The 20,399-nt window shown below is 46.0% G+C and overlaps 1 protein-coding gene across 2 annotated transcripts in view; it reads left to right on the top strand.

Moving 5' to 3' along the window:
- Positions 1 to 20,399, top strand: part of OTOF (otoferlin) — a 181,659-nt gene that overhangs the window by 135,783 nt on the left and 25,477 nt on the right. Inside the window, exons 24-34 of one of the 2 annotated variants that reach the window (XM_056852335.1) lie at positions 726 to 850; positions 1,700 to 1,834; positions 2,661 to 2,822; positions 6,113 to 6,232; positions 8,062 to 8,223; positions 11,319 to 11,481; positions 12,765 to 12,895; positions 14,424 to 14,453; positions 16,255 to 16,386; positions 18,040 to 18,106; positions 19,961 to 20,100. In XM_056852335.1, coding sequence (XP_056708313.1) covers positions 726 to 850; positions 1,700 to 1,834; positions 2,661 to 2,822; positions 6,113 to 6,232; positions 8,062 to 8,223; positions 11,319 to 11,481; positions 12,765 to 12,895; positions 14,424 to 14,453; positions 16,255 to 16,386; positions 18,040 to 18,106; positions 19,961 to 20,100 — 1,367 coding nt within the window. The remainder of the gene's footprint in view (positions 1 to 725; positions 851 to 1,699; positions 1,835 to 2,660; positions 2,823 to 6,112; positions 6,233 to 8,061; positions 8,224 to 11,318; positions 11,482 to 12,764; positions 12,896 to 14,423; positions 14,454 to 16,254; positions 16,387 to 18,039; positions 18,107 to 19,960; positions 20,101 to 20,399) is intronic. The other variant, XM_056852336.1, reaches the window with a different exon arrangement.

Below are 20,399 nucleotides of genomic sequence, written 5' to 3'. Positions count from 1 at the left end.
GTTTTCCTGCATCTTATTGGAGCAGGAGATGCTTCATAAGTAGGGTTGCCAGCAACAAGCAGAAGACTCGCCAGTCGGGTAGGAACCCTTGTTGCAGATGCAGTGATGTTACTGGCAATGCAATGACATCACTTCCTACATGACCAGAAGTGACATAATCGTGGCCGAATGCTACAGGGTTGGCAGCTACACAATGACATCACTTCCACTCATGCCAGAATGACATTATTGCATTTCCCCAACACTGCTGGGCCTTCATTCCCCCTTTCCTCCTCCCTGTTCAGCTGAGTGGCCATGAGAAAGGCCAGCAGGGATTGGAGGTCTCCCACTGAAGCTGGAGATCTGGCACCCCTATTCAGAACGCATCACCTTTATATCTGCAGGGAACACCCATTCAGTCACAGATGCTTCCATCATAGGGTCAAAATAGATATTTTTTAATTGACCAAAGCCCCCTGGCAGCCATTTTGTGCTTGGCCCTGCCCCCCCCCATGCAGCCATTTTGTGGCAGCACCTGCTGCATGATTTCAGAATTACACAAAAGCCTACAGATTGATTAACTCTGGGGATTCTTGCTTTATGTGCTTTAGGACTAAGCCTTGGAACTGAAAGTCTCATCCAGTAAGCCTCGCCCCCAACCCCAAATTTGTAATCTGTCCCCCCCCCCAACCCACGTTTTGCTCAGCTTCGCTGAGTGCCTCTCCTCTGCTCTCCTTCTTTCACAGTGAAGCAGGTCTTCCAGCTGCGAGTCCACATGTACCAGGCCAGGAGTTTGTTTGCTGCAGACAGCAGCGGCCTGTCCGATCCTTTTGCCAGGGTTTTCTTCATCACTCAGAGCCAGTGCACTGAGGTAAGAGAGGTGCCATGAAGGCCCCAGATACAGCCTTGCCTGAATATCCCGCTTGTGAAGACAGAAACGAGATCTTGCGGGTGCCAGACTGTGAATGAAGAGAGAAGACAGGTGTAATAATGAAAGACAGTGTACACTGGGTCATTTAAAGCATATTCATGAACATGGCTTCCCCTCAGCTTCACAATTTCACAACAGGTGTCCGTTCTATTAAGTTCAAAGTTGGGTCCCTCATCAGTCTTGACCCTCTCAACATGTTCTGTTGGGATATACATTTTTTTAAAAAATACTAATAAAATGAAATTATAGCGTGCATGTTGTTTGCCTCATTAAAAGAAATTTTTTTTAAAAGCTTTTTTAAAATGGTTGTAAAACTGCTCTGGGGATCGGGAAAGAGGTGTGGAATCAATGTGAATTTGGGGGTTTCAGCTTCAGGCAAAAGGCCTGAAGAATGTCAAAGACGTTAAAAGGATTTTACAAAAGGCTTATGAAATCCTTTGAGGGTGGGGCAGGAAGGTTGCACATCCAGCCAGCGCGGTGTAATGGTCAAGAGCTGTTAACTCTAATATGGAGAACTGGGTTTGATTCCCCACTCCTCCACATGAGTGGCGGACTCTAATCTGGTGAACTGAGTTGGTTTGGCCACATAAAGCCTGCTGGGTGACCTTGGGCTAGTCTCAGTTCTCTCTGAACTCTCTCAGCCTCACCCACCTCACAAGGTGTCTGTTGTGAGGAGGGGGAGGGAAGGAGATTGTAAGCCGGTTTGATTCTCCTTAAAAGGCAGAGAAAATTGGCATATAAAAACCAACTTTTCTTCCTCCTTCATCATTTCCCACCATCTTTCCACAGGTCCTCAATGAAACACTTTGCCCTACCTGGGACCAGCTGTTGGTGTTTGATAATGTAGAGTTGTATGGAGAAGTCCATGAGATGCGGGACGACCCTCCCATTATTGTCATTGAGATCTACGACCAAGATACGGTGGTAAGAGAAGGCCACAGATGGGAAAGCGATGGCGTCCCACTCCCTGCAAGTTGACAGAGTTGTTCTTTTTCATGTATACTCTATCCTCAAGTGCCCACACCAAGCTGCACTAATATCCCTGAGAGGACATTCATGGGAACTTCCCCAGGGGAGAATGTCTTCAGAAGCTCCTTGTTTTTAACTGGGAGCCAATCTAGATTTTTGGTGGCTGACCCACATCTGAGCCCTCACTCAACATATGCAAAATATTGTGGGGAGGGAGCAGTTCGGAGGAGAGTGGCAACAGAAGGATGCTTAATCCTTTTTCAGCTCACTGCTTCCACTCTGCTCTCCTCTCCCCCAGCCATTTCTTCCAGATGTGTGAAACACATCTGGAAACCCCAATTGGTTTGTCCAGTGTGGCTCTGAAACCTCCCCCTCAATCGTTGTTTTCTACAGTGAGGAAATCTGGGGCTCCCCTCTGACAGCAACCAATCCCCTTTATCATGGTTGGTAGGCCAAAGGGCCATCTAGCTCCACAATCTGTCTCCAGGAATAGAAATCCAAATGTCCCAGTTATAGGGTTGCCAGGTCCCTCTTGGCAACCGGCGGGAGGTTTTAGGGATGGAGCCTGAGGAGGGCGTGGTTTGGGGAGGGGAGGGACTTCAATGCCATAGAGTCCAATTGCCAAAGCGGCCATTTTCTCCAGGTGAATTGATCTCTATCAGCAGGAGATCAGTTGTAATAGCAGGAGATCTCCAGCTAGTACCTGGAGGTTGGCAACCCTACCTGGTTAAGCAGCATCCCAAATGGCTGTGGGCCCCACATGTTCCCTGTACTCTTCCAGGGGAAGGCCGACTTCATGGGCCGAACATTTGCTAAGCCTGTGGTGAAGATGTCAGATGAGGAGTACTGTCCACCCCGCTTCCCACCCCAGCTGGAGTACTACCAGATCTACAGGGGGAACTCCACTGCTGGTGACCTGCTGGCTGCCTTTGAGTTGCTCCAGGTAATGGCTTCACATTTGGGGGTGAGCGGGTAAATTCCGGAACTCCCTGCCCTCTACAGATTACTTTGCCTCCTCTTCTTTCAACTTTTTAATTGGTTCTCAGTCTTCTGGTTGCAGATTACTTTGCAGACAAAATCCCCCCTTTTTTTCAACATGGGGATCTGGCTGGCTGTTTTGGTCTGTTTGTGAGGCATTCTCGTCCCCACACACCTCTTCTCTCCTTTCCTTGGCAAATGGATTTTTGTCTCAACTCAATTCCACTGTTTTTATAGTTGCTTACTCTTTTCACTGTTGATTTACGTTTGTTGACGCTTTAAAAAATTAAACTTTTAATCGGTTAGGTTTTGTTTGTCATCCTGGGATCATGACAGTTGAGGTGGGGGGAGTCAAAATCACTAAAAAAAACCATTCAGTGTTACACTCCCTCATAAAACATGAGTGTACATGCATGTGCACACTCACATGTGCAGTTAGCCCCAAAGTAGGGTTGCCAGGTCCCTCTTCGTCACTGGCGGGAGGTTTTTGGGGCGGAGCCTTAGGAGGGGGGGTTTGGGGAGGGGAGGGACTTCAATGCCATAGAGTCCAATGGCCAAAGTGGCCATTTTTCCCCAGGTGAACTGATCTCTACCGGCTGGAGATCAGTTGTAATAGCAGGAGATCTCCAGCTAGTACCTGGAGGTTGAGCAATCAAAATATACACCACCACACTATTACACACAGTCAGGAAATTAGTATGGAGTCGTCTAGTTAATTTCAAGTCAATCACAGACACAAAATACTCCAGAACTTAACAATTTATCACATAGGTGCAAAAGTGCAGTGAAAGACTTACAACATACAATTCTATATACAATCCTATGTTCTCAATCCTATAAGGTAACAATCTCCACAATTTTCTCTTGAGTTATCTTCACAAAGGTAACTGGAGAGCAAAATTCAAAAAGTCCCTTGAGAGTAAGGTTTCAATAGTATTTCTAGAGTAGCAATCTAGAGTAGAGTGGGAACAGATAACAGCATCTGAGCATCCACGTATGTGAAATGATATACCCTGTGTGGGAACTTTGAAAAAATATATACAGTACGTGGCTGCAGCTTTATCCTGAATGGGAAAATGGAGATAAGTTGTGAACATATACAATTGCATTAAACTGAAAAGGGGCTGAAGAAGAACTAAACGATCGTCCCCCACTTCATTCTTCTAGAAATACTATTGAAACCTTACCCTCAAGGGACTTTTTGAATTTTGCTCTCCAGTTACCTTTGTGAAGATTACTCAAGAGAAAATTGTGGAGATTGTTACCTTATAGGATTGTTAAGTACCTGGAGGTTGGCATCCCTAGCCCCAAAGGTTGCTGAGTGATTTGAAGATAGCCACTACCTCTCCGACTAACTTGCTTCACAAGGTCCTTGAGAGGTTAAAATGGGAAGAAAACTCAGCTTGTTGGAATAAGGGCTGGGTCAAAAGCATAATTAGCATCAAGCTCTGGCAAAGAGCTGCTCAGTCTCTTTGGCTAATGGCTGCTGGAAGTGGGCCTCAGTGAGCCAGGCGCTCATATGATATGCAAGTCTGCTTCCTCTGCCTTCTTCTTTGAAAACTGAGTTTGGCTTTGACATAAGGTTGCCAGGTCCCCCACCCCCCGCGGCCGCCAGCAGGGTGGAGGGTTGTTTTCCTTTATCCCTTAGAAGCTCCTTGATCCATTGATCTTGAGTAGCATAATTTTAAATCTCATGTTTGAGGGATATAAGGACTGAAATAAATCTTGCCACTGACAATGTAGCCTTGGGATTCCGGACACTTAATAAAAAAGGCATTATGTCAGACACAGAGGCATTAGATACATATGTTAAAAGGGGAAAGATATAACGTGACCTAAGTTCCTCATAAAAGCGGCATTCCAAAAGGGCATGAGATAATGAATCAATAGAGCCAGAAGAGCAAGGACAGGTCCTTTCTGCCTTGCATAACCATAGAGAAGACAGCATTCAGTCTAGCTAAACAGAAGGCTCTATAAAGACGAGGAGTTGTCAAATAATAAGTGTAAGCGGGCAAACGGGTGGAGGGTTGCTTGCATTTGGGAGTGGTTTGTTTAGTAATCTCTGTGTTGTTCTGCCTATTTGTCCTGTCCATCCCTCCCTCCCCCCTCTCTCTCATGATCTCAGCTTCCATACGATGACGAAGAGATCAGCCACCAACTGGCAGCCACCAACCCCTGCGTGCTGCAGATCAAGGTGCTGCCCTGGCTGCCACCAGGCCAAAGGGCCTTGAATCGCCCCTTGCTATGCCTTGAGTGCGCTACAGGATATTTTGATTACATTTTGACTGGCTCACTTTTTTATTTATGTATTTATTTAACATATTTATGTGCCCGCCTTTCACTTGAGCATCACAGGGCTCAAGGCCAGTCACACTCTCGCTTGCATCATCGAGATTTTCTCTGTTCCTTTCTCTAATGCACATTTTTCTCTCCCTCCTCTCTGCATGTAAGGGGTTCTGCCAAGTTTTGCTCATCTCCCACTCTTAAATTGCCTTTAGTTTTCACCTGTAAACCATTCATGATAGCATACATCTTGGTACACGAGAAACCTTCTGGACTGTTGGGTTCACCAGTTGGAGCAAAGTGTCCATCCATTGCTGTTTGTCCTTCCCTCTTTCCTCCCAAACTATTGGCATCTCTAAGAACTTAATGGCATGTTCAAGGGCCTTTTCTGCCTGCTTCTCTTCTCAGGGGTTCTAGAAAGCTGCACAGCTGCAACTTGGGTGCAATAGACAGAATACAGCTTCAACCTTGGCATTTTCAAGAAATTTGCAAAACAAAACAAAACTTTTCAAGAGATTTGAAAAACCAAACAAAAATGTTGTCCTCCTTTTATTTGGTGGCATGAGAAAACACATAGACAGTGTCTGCTAAAGGATCAGAAACCAGCGAAGGTGGCAGAAAGGTTTCCAGTGAACCTCCTCTCTGTCTGTTTTTCCACTTTGTCCCCCTTACCATACATTATGAATTCCAGTCTGCCTTTCCAAATCCCCAAGATGAACCAACTTTTCCAAACTGTGCAACCAAAAATAAAGCATGGGAATGAATATATAAACCCAGTTTTCCGGTTGCATAGTTTGGGATTTCCCTTTTTGAAAAAGCAGGAATTCTAGACCCCTGATGATCGGATGCATGAACAGAAAGCTTGCCTACCTGATGGGAGCCAGAGATGAAGAAACTGGTTGGAAGCATAACGGCTGATGGTGAATGATACTTACAGGAGAAGGTTCCAATTGCCCTCCTTGTCTCTTCCAGATTGGCCCAGCTGGGAAGTCTGATCTGCCTCCCATTGATGGCCCTACAGACATGGACAGGGGCCCCATCCTGCCAGTGCCTCTGGGGATCCGTCCTGTCTTGAGCAAATACAGAGTGGAGGTAAACTGAAGCTCTTACAGAAAGTGCCGACAGGGCTTGGTGAATATTATGTGTTCCCTGCCATCCTCATTCTATTGTTTGGCTGCGTCGAGCCTTCCTCTGTTCTTTCTCTTTAATCTGTTCTCTGTTCACCAGCATGGTGTAGTGGTTAAGAGCAGTGGTTTGGAGCGGTGGACTCTGATCTGGAGAACTGGGTTTGATTCCCCACTCTTCTACATGAGTTACGGATGCTAATCTGGTGAACCAGGTTTGATTCCCCACTCCTCCACATGAAGCCAGCTGGGTGACCTTGGGCTAGTCACAACTCTTAGAGATCTCTCAGCACCACCTACCTCACAGGGTGTCTGTTGAGGGGAGGGGAAGGTGATTGTAAGCCGGTTTGATGCTTCTTTAAGTGGTAGAGAAAGTCGGCATATAAAAACCAACTCCTCCTCCTCCTCCTCCTCCTCCTCTGCTTCGTCTGCTTCTGCTTCTCCACCACTGCAAATGTCTATGAACTTTTTGTGGATGCATCACAAGTGTGCATTTCAACATGTCCTGCATGGGCCAGGAGTCAGTGCTGCACCCCATGAGAAATCAACATAGTCAGGCTGGAAGTGGTGTACAGCTACTGTCAGCGAGGCAGAGACCACCCTTCTTCCCTGCCAGAGTATAAAGACGCAGCAAGGAAGCACTAAGGAGGGGAAGGTGAGAGGAGAAGCCAGTTGGACACAAGGGAAAGCACTGGCTGCTTCACTTAGCCTCGCAGCAGGTTCTTGACCAGGCTGAGGGAATTCTTGTCTGACTCGGTGGAGCATGGGTCTACCTGGCAAGCCCATGCCTGAGGGGTATCAGCCGAGTTTACTGCTTCTCTGGGTCACCTGGAGCAAATGAAACGAGAGAGAGAGAGAGAGATTCAGGCTCGTCTCTGCTGTCTGAGGCTCCCCCCGCCCCCCGCAAAAGACCCCAATATATATGTATTCAACTTGTGTTACAGATCATATTTCCGTCAGGATAGCACATAACCAAAGGCATATCTAATATGCACCAGAGGCATATCTAATATGCACCAGAGGCATATCTAATATGCACCTGCCTCCCCCAATCTAGGAATCACTGATGGAAATGGGCAAAAAGAATACCCATCCAGTTCAGTTCTTCAGCACAAACAACTTGGATTAGAACAGCATATCCCAAAGAAAATTCATTTTGGAGTGGAATTCATAAGTATTCCCAACTGCAAGTTCACAGATGTGCATTTGGCTCCACTGCGTTCGGATTACATATTTGTAAATGAAGTGGACGTTAATAAGACACTAGAAGCCATCCACCTTTTCTCACCCAAAGGAAATCAAACCCTTTAGTGATGCCCCTGGAAGTTTTTGCAGCTTAGAAATGGGGAGTACTTCACAGTGCATGTAATGCCATCCATATACAAGTTGTAAATGATACCCACCCTGTAGCATTGTTTCCCCTTTATTAAGTACACTAAGTGGTTCGCTTCCGCATTTCCTACAGAACAAAAAATAGTTGGATGCTGAACCGGGACTTCCATGCTCTTCACACCTCAGCTAAAGAGACCAGAGCCGCTTTGACTTCTTCCAGTGTTTGGGTTCGGCTGCAAAGGCAGATATATAGCTTTGAGAGTAGATAAAGGCTGGCAGAGGGGTCAGGCATTGGTCTGGCCAGGGTTAGCCAATGAATTTTAGGGAGAGTGGCATGGAAACCACTCCCTTTTTTAGTTCCCTTTCTCAAGGCATCATAACTATGGCCTTTGCAGGTAAGGCAAATGATTCTGATTGGCTGGTCCAGGAAGCTCCATCTTGATATCGAATCCTTGATCTCCACAGATATTGTTCTGGGGACTGAGAGACCTGAAGCGTGTGAATTTAGCCCAAGTGGATCGGCCTCGAGTTGACATTGAATGTGCTGGGAAGGGTGTCCAGTCATCCCTCATCCAGAACTATAAGAAAAACCCCAATTTCAGCACCTTGGTCAAGTGGTTTGAAGTGGTAAGTACGGACAGCAGGTAGGGGAAGAGCACACAGCCACCCTTCCTGATGGTAACGGTTTCCTGGCCCTGTCGGGCCCTATCTTCCAATCATAGTCTGGGCCCAATGTATATATTAAAGGACATAGATGGGCACCACCAACCCAATCCACCACCTCATCGACTCCATCTCTACGTGGTGATAATGAAGCTAAAAATAGACAAGACTTGACGTAAGTCTTTCCCTGGTCCTCCCTCACCCCTATGGATGCCAACTCCAGGTTGGGAAATTCCTGGAGATTTGGTGGTGGGGCCTGGGAAGGACGGGGTTTGAGGACAGGAGGGACCTCGGGAGGGCACAATGCCACACAGTCCACCTTCCAAAGCTGCCGTTTTCTCCAGGGGAACTGAGCACTGTCATCTGGAGATCAGCTGTAATTCTGGGAGAGCTCCATGCCCTACCTGGAGGTTGGCAACCTTACTCCCCACCCACCCCACTCCACTGTGTCACTGTTATTTTTAACAATGCTTTGGTGTCACCCAGTAAACAAGCTCAAGAATGAAATGAAACTGTAACTGCAGAGAACGTGATAAAAGATCAAAAAGATATGATTATACAAGATGCAAAATTGTAGTGATTACAGTGAAAAAAGTGCAGAAGTCTGACAGGCTATGATGACAGGGCTATGAGACAGAATCAATGGCTTAGCAAGATGCAAAGCCTGCCTTCCATAGAGCAAGAAGACACAGAAATAGAGCTTTTTGCAGCTGCTCCATATTAGAAGGCTGGTTTGTGAAGCAGTAAACTGAGATCTGATGCCAGAAATGCATCTACCAGCCAGGCAGGGATGAGAAGAGGGTGCAGAGTGAAGATACGCCAGGGTGGGGGGGGATGTGTTAAGATGTACATAGAAGTCCAGAAGGGCTTGCCAGCATTACTTTGCTCTAAACGATTACTTCGCTTTCAGAAGTGTCCATGTTACTTTGATGTAGCACAATTCAACAGGAGCTCAGTGTCACCCAAAAGACTAACAACATTGATTCCAGCATAGGCTTTCGTGAGTCAGAGCTCACCTCATAGAATACAATGGAGCTTAAACCTACCAATCGGAAGCACATCTCATTTCATTTTGCACTAGTTTCTGTACATTTGCCTATATAATAACAGTTGGGATTGACTCACACCCATGAACTGGTTCTTGTTTGAACTCATTTCTCTTTGTAACTCCCCCCTGGCTAGGGTTGCCAAGTGGGTGGTTTTGGTTGGCTGCTCCGGAGTGGGGATTGTGTGTGCATGGCTGCGCGCGATGCAATGATGTCACTTCCAGGTTTACCCCTGGAAGCACCACATCGCTGCGGCCGCTGCAATGCCGCGTTTCCGGGGTAATCCCGGAAGTGACATTATCACATTGCACACAGCCATGCACATGCACAATCACCCCAGCCCCTCCCCTAAAAACCTCTCGCTGATGGAGAGGGGGGACCTGGCAACCCAACCCCTGGTCCCTGCCATCATTTATATTCAGCTTGGTTTTCTCAGAAGTGATGTGATGGCATGTGCTATGCCACATGTCGCCCCTGGCACTGCCCCCAAGCTCCTGCTGGTTGCCAAACACAACCTGGCAACCCCATGCAGTCAGGATATGGAGTGTCACCACATCAATCTCTCCCTGCCATTTGCGTTCATGGTTTTGTCGTGACCAATCACTGGGGCCATCTGGCCCTTTGAGTGCACCTGTTGCTCACTGAACTGGGGAAATAATCCAGCCCCACACATGCAAATTTGCTTTCAGTAAAGTTTACTGCCACAACAGGATTTGCAAAAAGTGTTAACTAACTGGACACAAGAACTAACATACAGGCAGAGATAGGGTTGCCAGCTCCGGGTTGGAAAATACCTGGAGATTTTGGGGGTGGAGCCTGATGAGGGTGGGTTTGGAGAGGGGAGGGACTTCAATGCAGTATAATGCCATAGATTTCAGCTTCCAAAGTGCCCCTTATCTCTGTCACTTGGAGATCAGTTCAAATAGTGAGGGATCTCCAGCCACCAACTGGAGATTCCTTTCATGCTAACTAGAAATAAGCAATGTCGTATATACAGTGAATCAACAATATTGAAAGTGCTATATATACAGTGAGGCAACAGTGAAACGCAAACATATATACAAACAGAGGCTAGTAGCCTTGAAGTACAACAATGCCCCACCCTCAGATCCAAACTGGAAAAGTTCAGTCACGGGGAAAGAGCAAAGTCTGACGTGTCCGAGGACATGGGTACTCGCCCAAAGACGAGGATCCAAAACACTGGCAGCTGGAGAACGTGTGGCTAGTCATACATTCACGTTTCGAGGGGGTTTCTTCAGCTCAATGTGGTATTCAAGTTAACGGCCAACACTTGAATACCACATTGAGCTGAAGAAACCCCCTCGAAACGTGGATGTATGACTAGCCACACGTACTCCAGCTGCCAGTGTTTTGGAACCTCGTCTTCGGGCGAGTACCCGTGTCCTCAGACACGTCAGACTTTGCTCTTTCCCCGTGACTGAACTTTTCCGGTTTGGAACTGAGGGTGGGGTATTGTTGTACTTTGAGGTTACTAGCCTCTGTTTGTATATATGTTTGTGTTTCACTGTTGCCTCACTGTATATATTGTACTTTCAATATTGTTGATTCACTGTATATACGACATTGCTTATTTCTAGTTAGCATGAAATGAATGCTTAACTTATATACTTTGGAATTTGCCTTTTTTTACATTTGAGCCCTCGTGCTGCCATTTTTTTTAGCTTGTCTAACTCTGGCACAGGTAATTGTTTTGTTGTAACACCACCTGGAGATTGGCAACCCTAGGCAGAGAGAAAGCACATCATGAAGCGGGGGGGGGGGAGAAGCATTCCATTAATTCTGAACAGCAGAAAGAATATGTTACAGAGCGCCTAGAGTCCAAATGGACTAAACCTGTCGTGTATCAGTATTTCATGAAACTGCCCCCATGTTGTTGTCTTTCAAACACACCTACCACTTCCTCCTTTCCTAGGATTCTTTTAGTAAATGGATCTTGAAACTGAGAGTATTTCAAGACCGTGTTATCCAGATTTGGTTTTTGGTCTCTTGCAGGACCTGCCTGAAAATGAACTCCTCCATCCTCCCCTAAATATCCGTGTGGTTGATTGCCGTGCCTTTGGGCGATACACGCTGGTGGGCAGCCATGCTGTCAACTCCTTGCGCAAATTCATCTATCGGCCTCCAGATAAGAAGGCCCAGCACTGGAGCACAGCAGGTATGGAACTAGGGAGAGCAGGGGAAGACACTGTAGAGGAGGGCTGGGGCTTGGTGGTGAGCCTGATGAGTAGAGTTGCCAGCTCCGGGTTGGGAAGTACCTGGAGATTTTGGGGGTGGAGCCTTGGGAGGGCAGGATTTGGAGAGGGGAGGGACTTCAATGAGCATAATGCCGTAGAGTCCACCTTCAAGAGTGGCCATTTTGTCCAAGTAAATTGATCCCTGTCGCCTGGAGATCAGTTGTATTAGAGGGAGATCTCCAGCCACCACCTGGAGTTTGAAAACCCTACTGATGAGATTGATGGGGGTAATCACTAGTAGGGTTGCCAGGCATGGTTGCCATGAGGTTGCTCTAGGGGGAATGCACAAGTCACTCACCTTTATGGGACTGCCCACTGCAGTAGACAGGAAGAGCAGCTGGACGGGCAGCTGGACGGGCACCAAGGGGGGCATTCTTCATCTTTAATACGTTGTCAAGTAGGGTTGCAAACTCTGGGTTGGGAAGTTCCTGGAGATTTGGAAGTGTAGCCTGGGGAGGGCAAGGTTTGGGGAGGGGAACAATAATGCCATAGAGTCCTCCATCCAAAGCAGCCACTGTCTGGAAACTAGTTGTAATTCTTGGAGATCGCCAAGCCCCACCTGGAGGTGGGCAACCATACTGCCAAGGACGGTGGCCAGCAGCGGCAGTCAGCAATGCCACAATTGGTAGCTCGTCCCCTGGCCTCTCTCAGGCTTCTCAAGTCTCACAGAAAGACAGAGACCTCTGCAGAGCACCCACTGCTTATCTTGAGCATTCTGAAAAGGGCTGGCATGTTGGTGTGTCTCTGTTTAATGATAAAATAAAAGTGTTAATGGTACCCTGGTTTATAAATTAAATGATAGAGCTTTTCATAAACATGGATTTTAAAAAAATGCTCCAAATGGAAATAGGTTTGGGGGATCTGTGATAAATTTGAAATAAAAAATGGGGAATTCTTGAGTTGCTCATGTTTGAGAACTGCTGCTCTGTATAATACGAAGCCTCTTCGTAATGAAGAGGTTCTCATGTCTTCTGTATTTCGGTGTGCTTCTCACCCACAAATAATTTTCTCTTTGAAGACTGAAACCCTTCTGTATTTTCTCCTTCAGTTCTTTGATCAGTTTTCCTTTTTCCCCTCGATCAGTCATGGCTTAGTCTTGCCTTCAGGCCCTCTCTGCCATCCAATGATTCTTGCCTGCTGTGTGTCTGTCCTGCCTGGACACTGTGCCTGTTTCTCTTTCTCTCTTCCTCTGTGCTCTGTCCAGCTAAGCTCATGAACGCCTACAAGACCCTGGCAAACGGAGGCCCCTACTCTCATCCCGCAGGTGAAATTGTCGTCAATGTTGAGCCTGAGGTTCCCATCAAGAAAATGGAGACTATGGTGAAGCTGGAAGCAGTGAGTGAAGCCCAACCTTGGAAGCAATCCCTGCAAAGTATTTAATCTCGAGGCCCCCCAAAATAAGAGGACCTGACTTGCCTTCATGGGTGGCCAAACTTCCAACATTTCCATGAAACCCATGCTTAACACTCTCTGCCCCGGTCCTCTTTGCTGCAAGGAAGTCCAAGTCCACGTACCTGCATTTGCTCATTTCTATCCCCCGTTATGCTGGCCTTTCCCATTCATCTTTCCTTTGGCTTCTTTCTCCACTGTCAGACTTCAGTGTAGGTTGCTTGGAGCAGGGGCCTACCTTTGTTTGCTTATGCTGTAAAGCAGGAGTCTGCAACCTACAGCTCTAGTCTACAGCCCAATGTGGTTTAGTACGGAAGCAAATATGACTCTTTTAAGAAGAAAATCAAATCTTCCCCTTCATACATCTAATAATGCCTTGGTATGCTCACCTAAGCTTTATACTTAGAACTTAAAACACTTTAACTACTCTGATATTGCAACTAGCCTGGCGACATTGATATCTATGGTTGCCTGCTCCAGGTTGGGAAACACCAGCTCCAGGTTGGGATTGTAGAACTATTATATGGAGCAGATGGCCAGCAACCATTTTTACATGACTCACAAGCTTCTTAACAACTTTAAAAAAGGGTGGGGGGAGAAGAAACTCAACATGGGAGTCAAAGGAAACCCAAGAGGTTGAGCTAGATACTACATAAAATATTAACATATAAATCTATTATATTGTGCACAAATATATGTTAAAACACTGGGCCTACAATGTAGGCTACCTAAAAAGCATGAACAAATATTAACACATACTCAATTGATGTCAATACATAAAATGACCAAACTTAGACCAAATATGTTTCAGCCTTATATAGTCCTTCCTCCCAGCAACCAGTGATAGAAACGTTCGCGAGTATTAATCAGCATGTCCATTGTTAATTATGTCAAATTGTATATTGTCAGTTATACAAATGGGCTTTCCTGTACTGGCTTTCCTGTACTGGCTTTTGGTTGATCTCTTGTTGCGAATTTTGACATAGGTTAGCCCTTTAATTATAAAAGGTTGCAAAGACCTTCTGTAAATTTTAATGACATTACTGGATGAAGAATCCTAATGACATATAAAGAATCCTTATTAATTATAAAAGGTTGCAAAGACCGTCTGTAAATTTTAATGACGTTACTGGATGAAGAATCCTAATGACACCCATTCATCCCTTTCTGCTGGATAAGGTGCATGAATCGTAGACCTGAAACTTTGTGCTTCTCCAAAGCCATCATCACTGTATTATGGCTGAACAGTAGCCTAACCCCCACTCCCAATCCCTGCCTGAGGAAGCCCTCCAGAGTTGACTTAGGCCTCCCGTTTCCTTCTCGTCCGCTAGCTATCTGGGGAGTGTGCCTGTGGCTTTCTCCCTTTGCTCAGGCGATGACGTGCATATCTGTGTGCTGGTGTGTGCAATGCATATAGCTGCCTGCATTTCTGTAATCATTGCTTGTTCTTCCCTGTTCCTCTCCTCCTTTGCAGAACTCTGATGCTGTTGTTAAGGTGGACCCGGTAAGTGTTGGCTGTGCTTGGCGTGACTCTGTGGTAGCAAGTTTAATGGTTCTTTCTGCTCGTAATCCTTTGAAGTCCTCCTCTGTGGCCCAATTCATGTTCCTCAGGCTTAGTCAATGAGCTGGAATCAGATACCTCTGAGGATGCCAAGAGTGTTATTTGTCTAGCTGGTACTGAGCCTATAAGCAATCAAGTCTTGGGATTAACTGAAGTATGGGTACATCTAAACAAAGACTTTTGCTTTCTGTAGAGAGTTAGAAATTCTCCCGATCTACTGAGATCAGAGTGATGTTTTTTCCAGTTTGTTGGTTTCACTCTAGCCCTCTGCACACAACCCCTCCACATGTTGACTGCGTGTGCGGAGAGGAAGAGCAGGTGCAAATTCAGGACAAACAAAAGAAAGTACTTCTTCATTTGAAGAGTACTTAGTTTGTGGAATTCATTGCTCCATGATGCAGTGGTGGCCACTAGTTTTGTTAGCCTTAAAGGGGGAGTTGGTATAGGTACATCGGTGACTATTATCTATGATGACTCAGTGGCATTATGCTTCTGAATATACTTCAGTAGGGAACCAACAACGGGAAGCCTTGGCCTCTATTCCCTACTTCTATGCACTCTTTCTGGAGACATCTGGTTGGCCACTGTATTAAACAGGGTGCTTTGCTAGATGGACCACTGGTCTGATCCTGCACAGCTGCTCTTATATTTTTAGTGATGTTCACACTTTTTAAAAACTTAAATCCTGTTCATTGGGAAACCATGCAAGATGGAAATTGAGGAGGGAGAGGGACTAAGTTTCCTGAGTTGAGATGTGACAGTATTCATTCATGTAGTTCCCCCCCCCCCACAAACACACACACACACACTGGCAGTCTGAAGTGACAAGAAGGATTCACCATGTGATTCTGGTGATTGTCTCAGATTTTCATATGCTCCTGCTCTACTCCTGTGTAGTCCCTGCTTTTGCCTGGAAATCTTCCTTGCTTTTGAAAACTGGCATAGAGTTGGCCAGTTGACAGGTCAAGTAGTATCCACTATTGGTCAAGAATTTTTAAAACTTTAACATTATTTGAAGAACAATAATGATAACAATCCATAGTTTGGATATTATTGCTAATCACAAACTAATTAGATAATTTCATTGTGAAACAGTCTTTAAAAAATGATAATGAATTATTATGCCTTTTAACAATGTAAGATAAGGTTTCTATAAATGTGAATTGTTCACTGAATCATTCTGCTCTCTGGCATTTAGCCAAGAAGCAAAGTCACAGTAACTATTAAAAAACAAAACTCAGTTGCAGGAGGATGACTCTACTTGTCTGGAGATGCCTGAAGGCATCGCAGGTGACCAGCAAAAAGAGTTTTGCTTTGCTGCTGCAAGGCCTGGGGCGAGGGGAGCCACTGTCCCCCACAACTCTTGTTGGCAAATAATGTCCACAAGATGTTTTTAAAGGAAAGCTGTTACATATATAGCTATAGTCTTAGCTTCAGGGATTCTCTGATGACCTTTGGAAGTGTTCAAATAGGCAGTTCATTGAATATATTTGAGTGGTCCATGGACCAGTGAGCCAACTCTAAGGTGGTGCCAGAAATCCCTCTTTACCATGAATAGGTCACATGATTAGCACATAATTATGGGAAACACCATCTGTGGTAATTGCAGGGGTGCCGCTGTTGCCTATAGACATTCTGAAACTCCTATTGGGCTGTGCAGGACCAAAGATTCTGCAGGCAGGGCGGGAGACAGAGAACCAACCTGAGTCCCCTTACCGTATCTCCATTGTCCTTCCGTTTGCAGTCAGAAGAAGAGAAAGAGAAAAAGAAGAAAAAGAAGAAAGGCGGCGCAGAAGAAATGGAAGATGATGAGCCTGATGAGAGCATGCTGGACTGGTGGTCTAAGTATTTTGCTTCCATAGAGACAATGAAGGAGGTGGGTGATTGCCAGCAAATCGAGAGTAGCTGTGGGGATGGGTTTACACACACACACACACACACACACACACAAACAATCACAAAGGTGTTATGCAATTTTTCTTTTATAAAAAAAATCAGGTGGGCCCTGGCAGCATCGTTCTATTAAACAGCAGCATTTTTTCCTATGGTACAAGAACCTTGCCTCAGGGGATGGCTCCTTGCACTGAGGGAATTCCCTTTTTTCAGTGGAGTACAGCCACAGGATTCAACCCATTGAGTTGTATTCTGCCTCTCTGTTCAGCTAAGTGTGGAGCCTTCCTCCAGTACAATAGCTCTCATGCCGTGGCTCGCAGAGAGCCACGTCCGCAAATACCATCAGCCGAAAGAGTCATGTTTACTTCCATCCCAGGCATGAGGCCTGCACTTCAGGGAGGCTCACAGCTCACTCGTTCCTCTGGCAGCAGCTGTTTCCAGGTGGGAACTACCTGCCAGCCAGCAGCCCCACTGGGCAAGGGGCCTGGCCCACTTTCCTGAAACACGGGGCAGGTGCCGCATTAGGGAATGGGGCTCAGACGAGCCAAAGTTGGCATGTCAAAGAGCAAACAGGGATCCTGAGCCACTCGGTATCATTGCTCCAGTACAAAGAACCTCCTGTGGGATAAATGCTTTGTGCCATTATTTTGTATGAAGTTTCATTAAAAACATTTTTTTAATGTTGGATTAGTCCAGATTCCTTCTGGTATGTCTGGGCCATGGGATAAATTGCATTCATGCCCCCCAGGCTCCATATTCTGTGGTGAGAAGGAGAAGAAGAGTTGGTTTTTATAGGCCGACTTTCTATCCCACTTAAGGAAGAATCAAGCCAGCTTACAATCACCTTCCCTTCCCCTCCCCACGACAGACACCCTGTGATGTAGGTGGGGTTAAGAGAGCTGTGACTAGCCCAAGGTCACCTAGCTGGCCTCATATGGAGGAGTGGGGAATCAAACCCAGTTCTCCAGATCAGAGTCCACCGCTCCAAACCACTGCTCTTAGCTACTACACCACTTCCTATACCATCTAAGTACTGACTGCTCAAGTTCTAATTATTTATTAAAATATGTAACCCTGTCTTTCCCTTGTGGCTCAATGCAGTTTACAGTTCCAAAAAGTAAAAACATACAGAGTACAGTGAAAGCCCTCACAGAACTGCCTCATAGCTCCTTCTAAACATGGTGTCCCGTCCCCCTCACCTCCTTAGAGTACCTTTTCCACAAGATGGGAGCAGCAACAGAAAAGGAACAGGTTCTAGTGGATGCCAAGCAAGCAGTCTTAAACTACTAGAGGGTGACAGCCAGAAAACTGTAGTTGCCACACAGGAGACACATTTGAGACATGGTCCTTCAGATATGTGGCTCCATGACCATGAATTGAACTCAAAAACAAAGGATTGAGGGCAGGTTATAAAATAAATTAATAAACTAGGAGCCAATGCTGCGGTTTTAAATTAGACCACATGTCTTCCCGTTAGCAACCCCTGACAATAATTCAGCTGAAGACTTTTGAACCTGTGTTTAGGTTGTCTTCAAGGGTAGCTCAATGTAGAGTGTGTTGCAGTAGTCCAGTCGCTAGGGTTCTAACTGATCTGCTGTAGTCACTCTGTCCTGTTGTGCAACCTTTCTCCTTCTAGCACCTTCGGCAACAGGAGGCAGCTGCAGCAGAGGCAGAGGAGAAGGAAGAAATGGAGATGACTGAGGGTAAGTTGTTGGATGACAGTAGTGATTGAGGATATGAGAGAGTTAACTCAGAGGTCTCTTCCAGCTTAGGGAGAATTCAAACTGAAGAATGTTGGAGAATGTGTGTTGAGGGCACCTCTGCCCTCAACAGCAACCAAGCAAGCAGATATTAACCAGTGAAGTATTTTCCATCACTGCAACTCCACAGCATTGTTAATTTCTCTGTCCTGCAGCAGTTCAAGGCACAGACTGCTTCTGCCAATTTAAATGTGGCAACCTTAATAGAGAGCTAGGAGTGTTCCAGCTGAGGACCAAATTATGTTGACCCTTTAAGAAAAGTTAAATGTGTATACATGTGTGTAAAGCTGCCTTTTACTGAGTCAGACCCTTGGTCTTTCAAGGTCAGTATTGTCTACTCTGACTGGCAGCAGAGTCTCAGGCAGAGGTCTTTCCAGCCCCTAATTTGTTGTTTACTTATGAACAAATGTGTCCAAGGCCACACTTTTGCTACAAGGAAACACTTAGAGGAGTTTCAGTACACATTAAACAAGTGTTTTGAGTGGTTTGGGAAAGGAACAAAAATGAAAAAAAACAATAATTTTTTTCGCTATTGTGAAAAAAGTCAAGTATCTAATTTTTAAAAACTATGAGCCAAATCCTATGTCAGTGCTGAGAATCTATCATCTAAGCCCTGGAAGGTACACAGCTGCAAAAAGCCATGGTGAAAGTAAGAGAACCAATATGGATTGCAGCGGCAGAAGAAGGGGTCTAACTCATCCCCCTGCCTTGTTTTGCCAGTTGGAAATGACCCCCCAAGCAGGGAAAAAGACAGGTCTCAAACTGTGCCTGTCTTTTTTCAGTCCCAGGGCTGAAAACTGGAGGGGGCTCCTGTGGTCACGGAAATGGCGTGAGGGGAAAGTGTTAACCCACCTCCTCCATCTGAAGCTCTGACCCACATTGCCCCTTCCCATGACTGCTTCTTGCAGCTCAGTTGCACATCTGGGGATTCCAACACCGATTGCCAGCATGATGTGTAGTTTGGCCCTGTGAGAAACATTGGAATGTGAAGGAAGGGCCCTATGGCCAACTTTGGGCAGAAGACACTTGTTGACCCATAAGAGATGTATTTTACCAAATATGAAAAAAATTAAATGAAGTTGCAGTTCTGAGAACCCTCCCATGGCACCCTCAGCATGGTGTATGCACGATCTTCCTTTTGTTTATCCCTTTCCCTTTGCCAACCACCCAGTGCTGAAGTCTGGACATATCTACATTCTGTCGCTTGCATTGCTGCATCCCCCTCTCCTTGCCTCATCATGGTCGTTTGGCTGTCACCATCCCACCAACCATCCCACCACTGGCAAAGAGACCTTAACAGTTGGGTTTGGGGCTGTGGTCTGCAAGAACGTTTGTAGAATAAGCTAAAATTATGCACAAACTCCAAATGTGCCCCCAAGTAAATTCCTTCTAGATCCAATCATTCATGCACCCAGTGGAAGCCCATTCCCTACATTGCTCTTCCTCCCAGTCTAGAATCGTTCTTGAAAAGAAAGGCCAGTCCAATAGCTTGAAAGCACAAGGTCCAAAGATTGTATCAAAGCAGAAACAGGAAGGATGAGGAGCTAGCTTGTGACATGCTGGTTGTCCCAGGGATGGGTACATGGATGGAGTTCGGCCTGTTTTGAGCTACAAAATTTAATTTTAGCGGCTGCCTGCCAGATCTCCTGCCCATCATGGCTGCATGTTCTGTTTTCCATCTTATGTCGTCTCCTTCACCGCCACCTCCTGCTTCCCACCTCTCACCTTTCCTTCCCGCCATCCACCGCCTCTTTGTTTGGGGCTCAGAAATCAGACTTGATGACTCTCCTGTGAAAGGCTCCAAGGGCCATGGGAAGTCCAAGGAGAAAATCAAGGTGCCTAAAGAGGACAAGAAGAAGAAACAGCAGCAACAGCAGCAGCCTCAGCAACCAGAAGTGCTCGAGAGGAAGAACAAGCTGAAGATCGATGAGATGAAGGTGAGCTGTCCCCTCTCACAGTCCTCTCTGCAGTAAAATGCATTGAGTCCCAGAGGGAATTGTAGAGTATTTGGACTCTGCATTCCTATTGGCCAGTGTATGGACACTGTGCTCCTATTGGCCAAACCACTTTGAACAAGAGAACAAATATACAGCACATGCCAGAATTCAGACAGCTTATCCATCCCTCCTCCAAGAAGCTCAGGGCCTCATCTCTGGTTCTCTGGCAACAGTTCTATGAGATCGGTTAGGCTGAGAAAAAGCAACTGAGGTCACTCAGTGAGCTTCCTGGCTGAGGA

Source organism: Euleptes europaea, chromosome 7, assembly GCF_029931775.1.
Source record: "Euleptes europaea isolate rEulEur1 chromosome 7, rEulEur1.hap1, whole genome shotgun sequence".
NCBI lineage: Eukaryota > Metazoa > Chordata > Lepidosauria > Squamata > Sphaerodactylidae > Euleptes > Euleptes europaea.
This window is presented reverse-complemented; position numbering and strand designations above follow the sequence as displayed.